Raw genomic sequence first — 18281 nt, 5'->3', positions numbered from 1 at the left:
TTATTTCCATCTTTGTATGTCACTCACCACAGAGGCATGAATATTCTTTTGGAGTGGATGAATATTTATACCTGTATTTCTACCTTTGTATATTTTTGTCATTCCCTTATTGTGGTAACTTTTTAGAAGCAGAAATGCTGACCCAAAAAATTTGTCCATTTCAAGTTTTGATTTGTATTTGCAAGCTAACAGATTTTTAAAATATAATACTCCTATCCCCAGTGATTTTAACATGTCCATTGTCCAATCACCAATATCTATTAGCTTTTAGTTTTTATTAGCTTTTAGTTTTTCTTGTTCACACTACTGAGAATGGGGAATTTACTCTGCGGCCGTTCATGTTCTCCGTAGTGTGAGGATATAGGAGTGTCAGTAGCTAGAGTAATAAACTGTCTGCAAAATGTAAAATCTTAGACTCTGACATAAAATGAAAAAAAAGAAAGAAATGAAGTCTTAAAACACCAAAGGCTTTTCAAATTAGAAAGTTATACTCATGGAAATGCATCATAAAACCACGCTGAGCTATTCCCCCCACTAAAAATAGCATCCCTCTCATCTGTGGACACTGATACCACTGGGCTCGGACGTGCCTGTTCTCCTGTGTCCTGCCAACCAAGATAACGTGATGGGGAGTTTTTCCTCTGGCCAGGATAATCCTCGAGGGAAAGGAAAACAATAATTTTTCCTACAGCAGTAAAAAACCTTCAAAATATTTAATAAAATGAATCTTAAAATGCAGATTGAAAAATTAAATTAGTTACCCAGCACACTCTCTAAAGTTTGTCTTGTGAATTTTATTTGATGTTAAAAAAAGAATAAAAGAAAAACTTAAATGGTCAAGACCAAAATGCACTTGTTTTAAAAATACTGTGTTACCTGTTTTAAAAACTTTGCTTAGGTTAATTATTTAAAAAAACCCATAAAGAAAGCAAAGGAGGCTATGAAAGAATAAACAGATAATAAAGATGTTCATTTCTTTAGTTAATGAAAGACCTACAATGTTAGAACTGGAAGTACTTCTGAGATTACCCAGCCCAGCTAGCCCCTCACTTTGCAAATGGCAGAACTGGACTTAACCTTGAAACATAGAAACAACCTGTGCACAGCTAAAAGTGAACTAATGGTGCAGCCACAATAAATACCCAGATACCCTGGCCCAGTTACACAATCTTCCCATGACACTCTTGATTCATCCGCATACAAGGAAAAGAGGGGCAGGCGATCGAATTCTATCATTAGAATCTGGTTCAAAATCATATTGGTGCCAAGAGACGTTTAACAAACAGCTCCTAGGTATAACCTAGTAAAAAGATCCTTCCTCATTCCTTCTCATTACCTTCAGATCTTCCCTATGCCTTATCAGTAACCAAATTCTGTTGATTTTAGTACCTTTTAACAACCTGCCAAACACATCCCTTCTATTGTACATTAACCACTGCCACTGGTGCTAAACACTACCACTAATGTACCAGTGGTAAAATCACCGAACTATCCTCTGCCTACAATCCCATCATTTCTCTTACACCATCCCTCCACAAGCCTATTCTCCGTCTTAAACATATGGCTTGTCTGTTTCAAATCCTTTCCTGGAGAATTTCCTTATGAAGAAAAACAGGGTCTCAATGGCTACCCTTTGCTTTTGGGATACCTGCATGAGTCTGAGCCTTATCAGTAAACAGAGGGCACACATAATACAGGACAATTCAAGGAAGAATTATTTCATTAAGGGCCAAGTATAAAGGTCCTTCCATCTAAAAGTTTTAGGAGAACCGTAAGGGAGCACTCAGGAAGCTCTGACATGAGGAAGCACAGCTGTGTGGTCCACGGCTTCTAAGTGGCCCACAGAGATCCCTACCTCCTGTACTCGTGTCCAGGAACCCTCCCCTAGTGATGGACTTGCTCCTAACGAAGAGATGAGATGCTATGTCCAACATCAGGTTATAAAATAGTGAGACTCCCACTACCAATCCCCACCCCTCTGGCTCCTCTCCCTGGCCCATTCTGATGACACAAGCTGGTTGTGAGCTGCCCTAGGGAGACGCACATGTGGCAAGGAACTGAGAGTGGCCTTTGACCAACAGCCAGTGAGGAACTGAGGCCATCCTCCCAACAGCACTCGAGGAACTGAATCCCGCCAACAACCACATGGGTGAGTTTGAAATTGGACCTTTTCCCCAACTGAGGCTTCAGATGAATCTGCAATCTCAGGCCACATCTTGATCGTGGCTTCATGAGAGACCCTAAACCAGAGGACCCACCTAATCTGCACAAGGATTACTGACCCAAAGAAACCATGACATATAAATGTGTGTAAGCCACTAAGTTTGGGGGCAAACTGCTACAGATAGATAGATCATTAATAGAAACTCGAACCTCAAGGCCCAAAAGGATGAGTGGAGAAAACAGGTGTCGGGACCCACAAGGGGAGAGTATCTGCCTTGAGAGGAGCGATGACCTTCAGTCAAGGGACACAGCCAGCGCAAGACCTTGTCAAGGAGTCAGGGGAAGAAATACCCTGACTTTGCTCTTCTTCCTCCCTCCCATCTCTTCCCAGGCTTCTACTGGCCAAATTCGATGGAAAGTCAGAGGTCATTGAAGCCCGGTAGGTGTCCACATGCAAGCAGCACGTACAGAAGTTGAGCAACCTTGTGGAGGTACAAAGGGAAGATACCTGCACAACCTCTAAACTCTTTGCATGATGTAGAAGGGTTTCATGATCTGTCCCTAATCTACCCATCCAGGTCTATTTCTCAACCCTTCCATCCAGAAATGTAGCTTCTTGAACAGCCACTTAAAGTTTCCAGAACTCGGTTTAAAACATCACAACACGGCCCCTTCCCGTGCATTGGTCCTTCTGCCTCTTTCAGTTTTCCTCCCCTTCCCTGCCAGGTTAATTCTAATGACATTTCAAGAATTTTTAAAGCAGGCGCCAAATCCTCTCGATATCTTCTATGACACCATCATTCTCTTTCTTAATATGGACCACATAACCTTTCTATATCCTCCCAGACCCTTCAGCTGGCCTCGCCGAGTACTGTAATGGTCTAGTTACCCATCTCTGCCCCACTGGCCTGTGGGTTCATTCAGGGAATAGCCCTCATCATGCATTCCTGACATCTTCCAGCATCTGACACACAAATGACAATATAGATTTGCTGATTAGTTTCTAATTTTCATCATGTCATGGGCACCAGCATCTGCAGGTTCCCTGACTCAACTGTGCTGGCCTCTACAACTGCCTTTTATGAATTCCAGAATAACACCCTATTCCCAGCTTTCTCCCCACCCTTGCCTCTTTCCAGCTAGATTTGTTTTCTTCTTGGTGCATACCACTGCCTGCGTAACTAGTAATAGTGCTACGTTTACTTTCTGGAAGTATGCCTAACCCATTTTCTGTCCAGGACTTCAAGGGTCCTGGATCATTAGGGAAAAGTGACCTTGGGGGTCCCAGAGAAGCACAAAGGTAAGATCCAAATTCTAGCAGAAAAGGTGTTAATAAACAGTAGCTAGCAATGGCATGCTATTTAACAATCCCTTTGATAACCAGGAATATTGGCTTTTTCTTCTTCCTGTAAAACTCCTAATCCATCCGTGACACCATATGTTACCGACAATATCCAGTGCTGCTGTTTAAACATCGCTGCTGCTCTCTGTCTAACATAAAATCAGTACTGCAACATCGTAACCGAACAAATATCTTAAGTGTAATTAGCAAACCAAACACGTCACCGCCAAGAAGGTGCCTCAACTATTGAATGTTAAATTATTGCAACTATGCTTTTTTTTTCTTCTGATGTCTGATTACATTTGGTTTAATGTTAATCCAATTTGGATTACCTAGAAATGTCTAAAATATTTTCCAAAAGAAAAGTTCAAAAGACATACACATAGTCTCACAACATTGTTTTGACATCAGGGAAGGTATCAACTTCTAAAAGATTAAAAAGTTACAGAATGAAAACTGAAATCATTGCAGAAAGGTATGTGCACATTGTTTACTCCAAGCCCCTCACTTTACAGAGGAGAAAATGAAGTCGAAGTCACATTTTATTAATTTGATGATAAGTGCACAGGGTTCATTGCATTATGCTTCTTTCCACCTACATGAACACTGAATATATTATTTCTGTGTGTGTGTAAGAAGTAGCATAATTGAGAAGGAGAAAAAGAAAGAGGAAAGGAAGAAGGCAGAATAAAACACAGACCAAGAACAGAAGGTTCCCTATCCAGAGACCCAACAGACATAGGAGCTGGAACCACATGCCCAGGGCTCTCAGCTCCCCGTCTGGCATCTTCCACCTCCTGACCCAAGCCCGGGTCACATGAAGCTACAATTTTCTCTGTCCACCTACCATCTAATACCCCTGAGTTCTACCAAATCAAATTACTAGTCTGGTTGGAAGTTTGTCAGGAGACATTGTTAACACCACTAGGGAACCAAACAAAATCAGAAAGTAACCTACTCAAAAAATTTTCCAGTTATAAAAGAAAGTACACATTTGAGAAAGTCCTTACACAGGAAAAAAGAGGACCAGCAAGAAGAATGAAGGTTTAAGCATTAAATGTTCAGTGTTAACCCAAGTCAATTCTCCAAGAATAAGCACAAGAACAAAAGATCTGCTGTAGAGTATTTTTCACGTATTTAATTTCACCAATGTCTGTTGAGCCATGACAATGTGGTAATGGTTGCTTGCGGTTGACACTATGGTGGTAAAAAAAGATTTTAGTGGGCAGGTGGGGTGGGGGCAGCTTGCAGGCCGCAGGCTACCGGACATAATCACTGGGAAACTGCTGAGCAACTTTAAGCAAGTTACTCATCCTCTCCCTATTTTAGTTTTCTCACCTATAAACTGAGGGTCTTAACTAGAAAGTCTTTAAGATGAAGCTACTAAAATCCCTAATTTTTGTGTGTTTTAAAAAATTTTTTATTGTTGTTCAATTACAGTTGTCCCCATGTTTCCTCCATTGCTCTCCCCTGCCCAGCCCACCCCCTGCCCCATCTCCCACATTAAAATCCCTAATTTTAACTCTATGACAAGAGTCTGGTTCTTCTACATTTGGAGATATGTACAAATAATTATGAAATCCAAAATCCACTTCAAAACACCAACTTTCCCATTTCTTTGTTATGCATACTCCACCTGGATGTTGTCAAAGATACAAAATAAGCATGTTTCAAACTTAGTTGGGTATCAGATCTTCCTGAAAACATTTCATTTATTTTATTTATTTTTGTGTATGTGTCTATGAGGTTTGTTTGGTTTTGGCTGTATTTTTTTTTTGCTTAATCCCTTCACCTTTTTCACCCAGTCCTGCAGCTCCCCTCCCCTCTGATAGCTGTCGGTCTATTCTCTATCTCTGAGTCTATTTCTATTTTGTTAGTTTATTTTGTTCACTAGATTCCACATATGAGTGAAATCACTTGTCTATCTCTGACTGAATTATTTTATTTAGCATAATGTTCTCCAGGTCCACCCATGCTGTCCCAAAGGTTAAGAGTTCTTTCCTCTTTATGGCCAAGTAGTATTCCATTGTGTAAATGTACCAAAGTTTTTTTATCCACTCATCTGTTGGTGGGCACTTGGGCTGCTTCCATATCTTGGTGATTGTAAATAGTGCTGCAATGAAATGAGGGTGCATATATTCTTTTGAATTAGTGTCTTGGTTTTCTTTGAATATATTCACAAAAATGAAATCACTGGGTCATAATACAGCTCAAGTTTTAAATTTTTGCGGAGATGCCAACATTTTAAAACTCAGATTCTTAGGACCCAGCTCAGCTCTATCAAATAAAAATATCTTTCAGGATCAGCATTTTTATAATTTTTATAAATGATCTGATATATAGCCAGGTTCAAATATCATCACTACATTGAGCATTTCAATGACCAAGGATCTTTTGAACCCAGGAATACAAAGAAGGTTAGCAGGTCCAGGTAACTTAACGAATAATTAAGCTTTTATTTTAAATAGATTTTTAATGGGGCCAATACATTTTTCATACACACCTCCAATCTGAAATGAGAATATGCAGGATGAAAAACCAAATTAAAAAGTCTGTTCAAGTCAATAAATAAATCATGTCTTGGGAAAGTATGACTTCTTACAATTAGTGACATAGAAAACATAAAAAGAAAATGGAACGTATTCTGAAATGTGTGAGCTTAGGAAATACGCCCATTATTACTCATATGTCAGAAGGTTACCACCCTAAATGGCATTTAAAAGTCACAACAACTTTATGGACATAATCATCCTGCTTATTACTTGGAAGTCTATCCAAAAGCTCCATTTTTCTAGATTTGGCTTTTAAAATGTCAGCATCTAAATCAACACAACACAGTCCAAGCAAAAATTTCACACTGAAAATGTCTGACAAGAGAAAGAAACAACAAACAAGAGAAAGAAATCAAAAATGAAATCACTATTTACAGTGTTTTAAGTGTAAATTTTTGTTGCAGACCTCCAAGTAAAGGTCTGGTTTTATAGCCACAACATTGAATAAATTGTTACATAGAGGACATCCACAGAAAATGTTTTGAATTGACTGTGGTTTCAAGGATCGATCTTTACTACACCTGGAGGATCGGGTCTTGCAGTAGGTACGTCTTGGCCATGCCAACAGCTACTCTAAAGCTCTGAGAGTGGAGAAAACGAGGTGAATATTCTATTGCCGATACAACCATGGCTTAAGCAAGTCAGCTGACCTACGTTTAAAGGATTCCAGGTCCTTGGACCCATACCAGGCAATGAGTGTGTCTTCTTTCTAATAGGTTGAACATACCCAATATCCCTTTTATAGAAACTAACTAATATGTCAAATAACAAACACATGCATACCCCTGCCCACAAATTTGTCATGAGGAAGCAAGATACATTTTCAATATAAAAAACAAATGACTAGTGGTCATTTCTCTAAAGAACTATAGCAATTCACAACTTTGCTTCTCAATTAAATAAACAAACAACAAAAAAAGAGTTCCCTGTTACTCCCTTAAAAGTAAAAATCAAGTCCCCACAAACTTGTAGAAAGTCTCCCCTCCAACATAACAGCAAGGATTCCAGGAGAAAGGTGTTTGAATTGTTTGACCTTTACATTAACCTTTAATAACACAGTGATTTGCAATCTCCTAAATAAACAAAATATATTTGTAATGTTTTCCTGTGTCTTAAAAAAGCAACTCACTGTATGAACATACTTGAGTCCACTTATTAACAGCATCAACATTTATACATTTTATAATGTATTTCGTCACCAGTGTCACTGTCTCTACAAGCCCTAGAGAGAAAAGAAGCAGCAGCATTCATTACGGACCACCTCCAGGCCAAGCAGGAGCTAAGATGCCTTACTTCCTTGATCTAAATAAAGCTTCACAATAACCCCACAGGCACTATCCCTCTTCCTGAGTTACATTTCTTTTTTTATAAATGAAGAAACTGAGGCTGATGGAAGTTGAACAAGTGACTCAAGGTCACACCTGTAGAAGTGGCAGGGTTGCAGCTTTATCCTTGGTCCAAATCCAAACCCCATGTTTCTACAGGCCAGGCATAGGGTCTCCCAGTCTGAGATGGATTAAGAAGGTAATGATGAACAAAAATCTATTATTATATGAGTCACTAATTAGCTAGCCCCATTAAACTATTTTTTCTTTACCACAACTTAATAAGCATCTCTCTTAGAAACAGATCATCAAAGCATTCTCTTGCAAAGCAAATTAAGGAGTTTGATACTCAAAGCAGAAATAGTTTGAGAGTTCTATTTCTATGCAGAAAAGAGAGAAATTCATCATACTGATCATCCAGAAATATCTAGTTCAACATTGCCCATATGATTAAGAGATTGAACACAGAGTCACGCAGAATCCGCAGAACCCAGCAGACAGCTCAAATATTTAGTAAAATGAATGAACATTAATTCATTTTCCTTAATGTGTAATATGGTCAGTTTAAATTTTCACAGCCAAGCATTGAAAAGTTATATAAGAAGACACAGTTATTTCCTTAAATTCAGTATTGTGCACAAATAAAAGTTGTGTGCCATGTTTCCTTCCTTTAACATATATTCTTCCAAACATCTCTATTTGAATTAATTAGTAACATCAATGTCTTTCTATAACCCAAGGTCAAAAAACCCAGTTGTCTTTGATTCTCTATTTGCTTCCTAATTCCGTATCCACTTGGTTTCCAAGTCATTTTTAACTCAGACTCTTTAGTCCCTCTGCTCAGTCCTGCTCAAATCTGCAGGGCGTGCCCCCTGCTAGATTAGTGTCCTCCTTACCTTTCTCACAGACACGGAAATATCCCTCCCGGAGCTTCCTATCTACCCTGATAACAATGCATTTGCCACGTGGGGGCAAGACTCATAATCCCAAAGAGATGTTGATCTTACAACTCCCAGCATAAAAGTTCTCCATGATTAAATTCTCCGTGATTTCGAATTCTAAAACCTGGCTCCATCCAGCCTCTCTTCTCAGAATCCTGCCTCCATTTACTTCTACCAATTCACCCTACATGCAAGCTAACCAGTTCCGGTTGCTGCTCATTTTCTCCAGCTCTTTGCCTTTGCAGAACACATCTCACCACCTGGAATGTTCTTTCCACATAAGCAATCTTATCCATCCTTTAAAGCTGAGTTCAAAGACCACTCCTCCACAAGCCGGTCCCTGACTTCTGAGGCTGGAAGTAATCACTCCCTCCTCTAAGATTATATAACAATCTACCTGCACTTCTCTTTTAGAAATGAACACTTAGAATATATTACAGTTATCTGTGTATATTTTATATCTCTCACCAACTGTAAACATTTAATACAAATAAACCTCTGTATCTACCATAGCATCTAGACCAGTTCTTATACATAGTATGAGCTTGAAGAACATCCAATTAATAAATGCTACAGTAAGGCCTTTATACCAAAGGAGAATGTATCTCCACCTGTATTGCTTAGGTGATCTTTGAGTTTAAAAAAAAATCACACAATGTTTTTCCAAGTATTCAATACCATGTATGAATAAAACTAACTTCCTTGAATTTTAGAATTGGAGAACCAGAGGACATGAGAAGAAAATGCTATTCGTTTATCAGTCCAGGCAGTGTAGGCAGAAAGGTCTGTTGAGCTGCCACCCATCGGTCAACCCTACACAGAACACGCACGCACACAGGCAGCGCTGCAGCATTGAACCAGGTGCCTTACTTTGCGGTAGACTATCATGTTTGGAGAGCTGTCCTCTGGGTCAGCAGTCCCCGCTGCTCTTTGATCCCCGGATCCCTGAGCCATCCTGGATGCCTTCACTCACACTGCAAAAATAAATGAATAGGCCATTAAGACACGCAAGATTATATAAAGAGAACTCTGCAATGCAAAGATCTAAGTATCTTTTGGGAGGTGGCATGAAAATAAAATGTGATGTAATTTCTTATTTTGCCTCATCAGTTTAAACAGTATTTTTTTAAAAATTAGGGGATGACTGTGGTCTTATTGTCTACATACATCCTTTTAATCCCGAAGCAACGTGTTCTTTATTTTTCAGCCCAGAATTGTGCACTGTTTTAAGTAATCTGCTGAAGACACATAAATCCATTCATTTTGAGGCTGAGTTTACTTCTTACCAAAGCTCATCTTATGATTAATTCTATGCATTAAATATGAATATTTTATCAGGGAAATGCAAATCAAAACCACAAAGAGATACCCACTTGATACCCACTAGGAAGGTTATAGTAATAAAAGCAAAACCTCAAATAACAAGCATTGAAAAAGATGTGGGTAAATTGGTGCCCTTGTACATTATTGGTAGGAAATGGAAAACCTTTGGTGGTTCCTCAGAAAGTTAAACAGAACTGTCATATAACCTGGCAATTCCACTCCTAAGAACTGAAACTAGGTATCCAAATACTTGCATGACTGCTGACAGTAGCACCATTCACAATTGCCAAAATATGGAAATAGCTCAATGTCCATCAACTGATGAATGGATAAACTCAATATGGCCTATCCCTACAATGGAATGTAATTCAGTCACAAAAAAATAATAAATCACTGATACCTGCTACAACATAGATTAATCCTGAAATCACTATGCTAAATAAAAGGAGCTAGAGACAAAAGATCATTGTGATGGGCTGAATGTTTATGTCCCCTCAAAATTCACATGTTGAAATCCTAACCCCTAATGTAATGGTATTAGGAGGTAGCTTTGGGAAGTGATTAGTGCCCTTACAAAAGAGACCCCAGAGAGATGTTTTACGAGTGAGCAAGCCATTTATGAACCAGGAAGCAGGTCCTTACAAGACAACAAATCTGCTCAAGTCTTGGTCTTGAACATTCCAGCCTCTAGAATAGTGAGAAATAAATGTCTGTAGTTTATAAGATGCCCAGTCTATCGTATTCCATTACAGCAGCCTGAATGGACTAAGGAGAGACATATTGTAGGATTCCATTGACACGAAATATCTAGGATAGAGAAATCTGTAGAGACAGACAGCAGATTTGTAGTTACAAGCAGCTGGGGAGAGAAGACATTGGGGATACTACTTAATGGAGATGGGGTCTCCTTTGCGGATGATCAAAACATATTTCAACTCGACAGAGGTGATGGCTATGTAGAACACTGTGAATGTACTAAGTGCTCTGAAATGTGTGATTTAAAATGGTTAATTTTATGAGTGCTGTTAGGAACACAGGAGATGGGCTATGATAAAGACAGTCATGACAGAAGAGAGGCAACTGCAATTCCAAATAAAAACTCACGCATTTGTGAATTTCACCTCAATTAAGAAAAATGATCCTTTTTAATTTGACCTGTTAAAATGCCTGAAAGGATAGCAGTGAGGCAATGAGAACGTATGAAATTTTCGAGTAAAGAAGCCAGTTCAGTTCTTGGTATGACAATATTTTTGCTGGGCGGCCTCAAGCAAGTTAAATAACCTGTTGGATATTGTGTTCCCTATGTTAATTTTATTTTAAAATATATATGTTGAACACTTGCTATGTACCCAGAAACATGCCATGGCACCTTTCTCTACATTGCTTTCATCAGGAAAATGTGAATTTTACTGACTGCTCACAGGTAAGACTTAAATAAACTGAATGTAAAAGTATCATATAAAGCTATAAAAGTCCTATACAAATGTTATCACTAATCTAAGAACCTGCTTGCATTATTTGCACAAAATTCACAGGCTTTTCATCAAAGAAACTTTTATAAATACCATACTTGACAGAAAAGGCCATAACAATTTTTTTTTAAAAAACTCAGGAAACATTTTATTATAAAATGAGTTGATACCAAAGGTCATTCCATAAAAATAAGTTTGGGCAAATAATGAGGAAGAGATGGTAATTTGTAATTTATTTAATTACCCAAAGTATCCCATTTGTATACTGCTGTTTGCTTTCTTCATCATTTATGAATTAGGGTGCATTTTAAAAGCTAGATTACATGAAGCGATAAAGAGCATCATTCTGTTATCTCTACTCATGGCGATATCAGTAACTCTATGAATACAGTGATTATTATTCTAATCAGTGGCTTTTAAAGTTAAATGAATAACACACTGTGTTATTCATAAATAACCTACTCCTTTGCCTTAAATAGAATATGACTGTGCATGAAAAACAAAAATTGAGTCCACTTATGTATGCTCATTTGTCTATGTCACAGAGGCATTCTGAGCTCCTATTGCTTTATTTTAAAATGAGCACTTCCACTTTAATGAGTATATTATCTTCCACCTAGAAAACTGTGCTATAGCGGCAAGGTTGGAAGTGACCTAGAAACAACCATGTCAGTGCTCCCTTTGCCTGTGCCCGATGCTCCTCCCTGCCCCCAACAGGAACACGTCTGTGCGTAAAACAGGCTGATGTCCCGGGATCTGGACTTCGGACCGCTACGCGAACGCAGCCAGGAATTTCAGTGAGTCTAGTAGGCAGTAGACAAGCTTCTATTTTCGATTCCTCCATCAACTTGCTTTCAAACTCAAGCAAGTCATTTACTTTTTCTGTGTCTAGAAAGAGTCATTTCTAAAACACTTTCTAACCCTATGTCAGCAGTTGTCAGGGAGAACGGGATGCAAAACCTACCTAGGTAAAGATGTTCTGAATAAATTCATTAACAGCAAAGCTGGTGTACATGACATTAAAAGAGTAGATTTTCATTCATTACAATATAGTATAAAATATTTACTTTTTAAATGACGTGCCATAGAAATAGGAGTATTTTAAATTTAGTGGTAGAGAAAAACAAAACCTTCATGTTATTTATGTACCCTGCATGTATATACACATGGTAAATAAGTCAGGGACTTTGGTTTTAATGACTAAAGAATGTGAGTGTTTTTCTGAAGACACACAGCTACATTTCAATGGAAAGGAAACATGTTAATATTCTTTTCCTATAATGGCGTACAGCTAACAGAAGAGGAAAACTGCAAATGTGTTAAGACGTGCATTTCATAACCTCCAAGAAAAGACAAGCTAGTGTAGTGGTTACAAGCTGGCCTCTGTCACCAGGCAGACCTGTGTCTGGATTCCGGCTCCACTGCTCACCAGCTGAGTGGTCCTGGGCAAGTTACTTCCCCTCTCGGTGCCTTGGTTTCCTTACCTGTCACAAACCTTGGTCCCAGCATAGCAGAAAGCCTCTGGACCAGGAGGCCTGGTTCCCCCACCTGATCAGCAACTAAATAGCTGTTGGAACCCAGTCAAGCCACAGCTTCCCTGCACCCCAACTGAATGCTAGCTGTAAAACCCACCACCACTAGTATTCCCTCCAGTTCTGACCTAGAGCTCAGAACTTCGAACTTCTAAATTTCCTTCAAAGACTCGCCAGAATATTCCATGCCATCTCTCTTCATCATCACTGCCTACATCCTAGCCCAACGCCTCTATTCATGACAGTGCTCATGCTGAACTTCGCAAAAAATCACAGAACTGGGGTTAAGCTTTCCCGCCCAGACTTAGTTAGCATTCCTCCCCTAAAAGCAACTCCTGTAATACCACCACCCACCACTAGGTGCCATAGGACTCAACACTTGTTCTTGGAGCAAACAGCATCCACTCTCGAGGCTCCATGCTAGGCCCTGGAGATGTAAAGATAAATCAGACACAGATACTCTCATTAAAGTGTCCAGAGTCCAGGAGGGGTGACAGACATGTCCACAAAAGCAGGACATTGTAATGTATGGTGTTCAGTTATGACAACACAGAACAGGAGGAGGGGGCAACTGAGATCAGAGCAGAAGGACCAACATAAGTCTGGGGGAGGCAGAAGAGGACACTCGAGCCTAGATGACAACACAGGGGTGGACATCTGAAGACCCACAAGTGGACACTCAAGAAAAAAATGGGAATGATCTGATCTCAAGGACATTAAATAGGAGAACAGCCAAACGTGGGGGGTGAAATAGCAGGGATTCCCACCCCTCTGGATTCATGGCTTTGTTTACCTGTTCATCGGGGGTCTCCTCCACCAGCAAGCCAGTTCTGCCTGGGCAGGATCTTTGCTGGTGGGGTTCGCCCGCTATTGCTGGCACCTAGAACAGGGCCCGGAACACAGTTGGTACTCAAATATTTTTGAATAAATGATGGGACTGATAAGATTCTACCAAGATGCAAGCATACTCCTTGTGGAACACTCATCTAGATAATGAGGCATTAGGACTGCTCGACAAAGAAGGCTCTTTCTCAACAAAGACCTATGTATGGAATTGCACACGAAGGTTTTCCCCAGGGTTTATTGATGTGGCTCTGCTCTGAGCTCTGGAATCCACTTTTGGAACCCATGAGGAATTTAGGTGAGAAGGAATACGTGGGAGGGTGGGAAGTGTGGTGAGGCGAGACCCTTTGAATAACAGAACAATCGAGCATCTCTGACTCAAACTCTGATTAATAAATCTTTTGAAAGTCAGGGCTGCAATTTACTCCAAACTTCTGCTGCATTTGTGGCTCACAGTTCTAACAAATGCCAGGTGTTTTCCTTTGTAATGACAGCCTCTCTACAGCAATCAGAGCCTAGGGCCCAACAGACGGCAATGCTGAGCAGAGCAGGTAGGAAAGACCCAATGATGTGGGAAAGGACGGGACTTTGCAGTCAAACTGGGAACTGCATCTCAGCTCTGGTCATGCCAAGGCCGCACCAGGCAGAAACTTCCAGCTCTTCACCTGGAAGACGAGAACCCTCTCCTTTGCAGGGTTGCTTTTGAAGGGATAATAAAATAAGCCATATAAATTCTCTAGCAATAAATGAATGTAGAAATGGATCAGCAGTCTTACTCTCTGCCAGTGTTTGGCCAAGTGAAATTCCTGGGCCACCTGCACCAGAATCGCTGGAGAAGGCCTTCCCCCACTCTCAGGGATTCTGACTGGGTACATACGAGATGAAGCCAACAGGTAAGCTCCTCAGGTAATCCTGATGCTTGACTAAGAGGTAGACCACTATAATTATATTACAGTGCCATTAAAATCATTGTCACATGCAGCTAAAAGCTTTAAGATGTCACTCCTACTGCTCTTAGTGCCCAGCCCTCAAAACTCTATTCAGGGAAATATCTTGTAGGAGAGGTAATCAACTGCTGACTGTAATATAGGCTGAATATTTATGCTGCCGAATAAGAATTCTGTTGATGTTACTTCCTCTCCCCCATATACATCAAATTCACATCGTTTGCCTCAGCCCATGAAAACTCAATGGATTTTTTTCTGACATTGACAATGTTAAGCACTTCAGAAGAAAAATTTATAATATGCGTGCTAGCTCAGTAGTACAAGCTTGTTGATATAGTTCTAATCTAACTGAGTGGGCAGGAACCTCAAGGGGGAAGAAGGAAGAAAACAGCTATAAAGAACAAATAACTCTTCCTGTTGTAGCAGAGACTACCAACTTGACATTTTCTATATATTCAAAGTTCAGATGTTCAATGACAGATTGAGTGTTTCAGGTAATGCACCAAAGATCTTCAAGCAAGGTGACCACGCTCTACCCCCAAGAGCTAATTTTGGTGGCAATGCCAGGCACCCAGTATTTTACTAGGATATAATTGCTCGATCATTTCAGGACTTCAGTTAGAATTCAGTAATTCCCAAAAGCTGATCCAAGGACCTGAACCAAACTAGCAGCCTCAAAATCACCTGGGGGAGATTCTAAAGGTACGTGTTCCTGGTTCCCATGCTCCAGAAATCCTAATCCAGTTAGCCTACCATGGTCCCTAGAGATTTATGATTTCAATGTTCCCCAGGTGATCTGGAAGCATGGGCAACTTTGGGAACCACTGACCTAGATTCCATGGAGCCTGCCTTCTCTTCACCTGATCCCTCCCTCCAGTCCCAGGTTGCAGCCATGCTGAGGTGGGGCTCCTTTACATTCTGCTGCATTTAGGCAAAAATTCAATGTAATGGATAAAGCAAGGGTCATGGTATCAAAGAACTGGCTCTCACTCCTGGCCATTCTATTTTGGCGCTGTGTGACCATGAGCCACTTACCGCTATGCTCATTTATATCAATGGTTCTCAGCCTTGCCTACTCATCAGAATTACCTGGGCAGTGCTTCATGGTGACTGTAGCAAGTGGATGTTATTATTCCTACTCTACAGATGAGAAAATTGAGGCTTCAGAACATGGGTAACTTGCTCAAGGTAACACAGCTTGTTAGTCAGGAAACTAAAACTCAAACTCAGGGCTGCCTCCAGTACCCACAGACTTTGCAATTTGTAGGTCTTGGTCTCCAGTAAAATCATCTATATAAAGGATTTAAAACAAAATTGTGTAACTATACAAAATTTAAGTATATATTAAATGTAAAATGCTTAGCACCTATATACTATATATAAAGTCCTTAGTAGTAGGTACTACTGGTACATAGTACAACTGTTACACAGTAGGTCCTCAACTAGTTCGTGGATCTACTAATTCCTGTCTACTAATTCCCACTAATTTCTTTCTAAGTCCTAGTGCATCAGTGAAATTGACTTTCCCATACCAAGCCTATCTTAAGACATGTAAATAAACACAATCCTCTCTGGGTTGCCAACAGCTGCTTGACAGCCTAAACAAACTAATCCATCAAAGCCACTTTTAAAGAAAAATATTTTTGCATCCACCATATTAAACAGTAATCCTAAAAATTAAGCTGGGAGTGAGAAGGAGAAAGTTTTCCACAGAACAGGATGTGTTTGGCCGTGTGATGCACCTCCCAGTCCTGTTAACACAACCGCTGCTCGAAGTCCAGGTCCACCCAGGCAGCTCCTCTGACCAGGGCTCTGCACTCCACCCTGATGGACAGCCTCAGACCCTGCCAGCTCCCCACTGACTCCTCCTGCCATTTGCACTCTTCTTTTGTACACAGATGCCCCCTATGGCCTTCTACCTTCTCTTTGAACTTTAACCTCCTGTGACCTTCATGGAAAACTGGCTTCACCCAAACTCATGCCCCTGCAGACCTTTGTCCTCACCCCATGTATCTCAAGACCAGGAAGGAAAGTAAAGCATCCTCCCAGCTGTCTGTTGCTATTTTAAATTATTTCCCTCCCATCCTCCTACTCAGACCCCAGCTCTTATGACACTCAGATCACCAGGCTACACCCCTTTCTACCCATGGTCACTGCTGCGTCCCACCTCCTTCCTGCTTTGCCCTTTCATTCCCTGAAGACAGGGTTCTGGTGCCGGTTCTCAGAGGTTTAGTCTACTTTCTTAATCAACCTCAGGGGCTGTAACACCAGAATCAAAGACCTAACTGAAAGTCTGGTTTCTCCATCCTTTTTATCTCCTCACCTGAGCACTTTTCCTTCACGCCCCCTCCCCAGCCACCACCTCACATGGGCATGTGCTGAACCTTATCATCACCAGTGCCTGTCCCACCCCAGGTCACCTACCCTATCACCCTCCCCACTTCACAGCTCAGTTGTTCTACATTCACTGCAAACACTCTTCAAATTTACACCGTCAACCTACAACTTTTTAAATTTTTTTCTTCTCTCGCTGGCTCATTATGGTCACTCACTCACTCGCTCCCTGGCAAACATCCTCCCCCCACCACCTCCCCCTTTCTGTGTCATGTCTACCGGCAGGTCTCCAGCATTGACGGAACCATACAATATCAACACGGCACTTCAATATCCAAGTTCACATCCAAGCACTTGAACACTTTGGGGTGGGGTGGGGGTAAGAAGGAAATAACACAACCAGTCTGACTAGTGGCATTTTAAATTCATGAGCACAAACTTTGAATGAGTTCATCAATACTGCCCACCAAATCTAAAATGTTTTCCTACCAAGTCTGATCTCCTTTTCTGAACTGGTTATCTCACATCTTCTGCTTGTTCAAACTTTGCACACAGTCTCAGTTAATGGGGTCACTTCAAACTTCACTGAAGAAATGGGAGCCAGCAGAAGGCAAGTCTCTCGTTCTGGGACGCCCTCACCTAAACCATCCTGTTCTTGGCCTTCCCTCCTATTGCAGTGGAGGAAGTGTTGCTGCATTTACGAAAGAAAAGTTGCTCCAGTTTTGCTCTTCATTGGGAGGTTATAGCACAATTCTCCTACCACCACCACACCCATGGGGCTCTAGTATAACACAGTGAGTTAAAAAAGACCTCCAAAACACAAACTCTCTGAGGAGTACTTAGGAAACTAAAGTCAAGAGAGGAGACGAAAACAGAGGAATTTTAAGCTTCTGGCACCTACAGCTACAGCAAACATTAAGCACAGCCCAACTCCTACACAAATTAAATAAAAGCCTGCACTAGAAGCCTCGTTATCTCAGCTCCTGTTATCCGAAACATCATGTTTGGCTTTTACGCAGCCGTCAGAACCAGATAGGACACAGGTGTTGAAATTATCAGAATAGAAATTCAGTGGCCAGGTGGCTCAGTTTGTTGGAGCCTCGTCCCATACACTAAGGTTGTGGGTTTGATTCCTGGTCAGGGCACATACCTAGGTTGCAGGTTCGATTCCTAGTCCCTGACTGGGGTACATATGGGAGGCAACTGACTGATGTTTCTCTCACATCAATGTTTCTCTCTCACATTGATGTTTTTCTTTCTCTTTCTCCCGTTCTCTCTCTCTCTCCCTCTCCCTACCTCTCTCTCTCTCTCTCTCTCTGTCTCTATCAATAAACATATCCTTAGGTGAAGATTTAAAAAAGAGAGGAAATCAAAAATAACTGTGATTAAATATGTTAAAGGCTATAATGGGAAAAGTAGATGGTAATTAAAACAGAGAGACAGAAACTTGTTTTTTAAGAAATCCTTAAAAAGGGAAATGCTAAAAGTCAAAAACAGTGTGACCAAT

General features: G+C 40.6%; 1 protein-coding gene across 6 annotated transcripts in view; it reads right to left on the bottom strand.

Annotated features, from left to right (window-relative positions):
- The window catches only part of RGS6 (regulator of G protein signaling 6), a 470324-nt gene that overhangs the window by 437194 nt on the left and 14849 nt on the right, over positions 1-18281 (bottom strand). For all 6 annotated transcript variants that reach the window (XM_045822473.1, XM_045822471.1, XM_045822475.1 and 3 more), the window contains exon 2: positions 9194-9297. In XM_045822473.1, the coding sequence (XP_045678429.1) occupies positions 9194-9277 (84 nt within the window). In that variant the 5' untranslated portion in view covers positions 9278-9297. The remainder of the gene's footprint in view (positions 1-9193; positions 9298-18281) is intronic.

The sequence above is a fragment of the Phyllostomus hastatus genome, unplaced genomic scaffold (assembly GCF_019186645.2).
Source record: "Phyllostomus hastatus isolate PE091 unplaced genomic scaffold, TTU_PhHast_1.1 phas_scaffold_501, whole genome shotgun sequence".
NCBI lineage: Eukaryota > Metazoa > Chordata > Mammalia > Chiroptera > Phyllostomidae > Phyllostomus > Phyllostomus hastatus.
The sequence above is the reverse complement of the archived record's forward strand: the minus strand, read 5'-3'. Positions and strand labels throughout refer to the sequence as shown.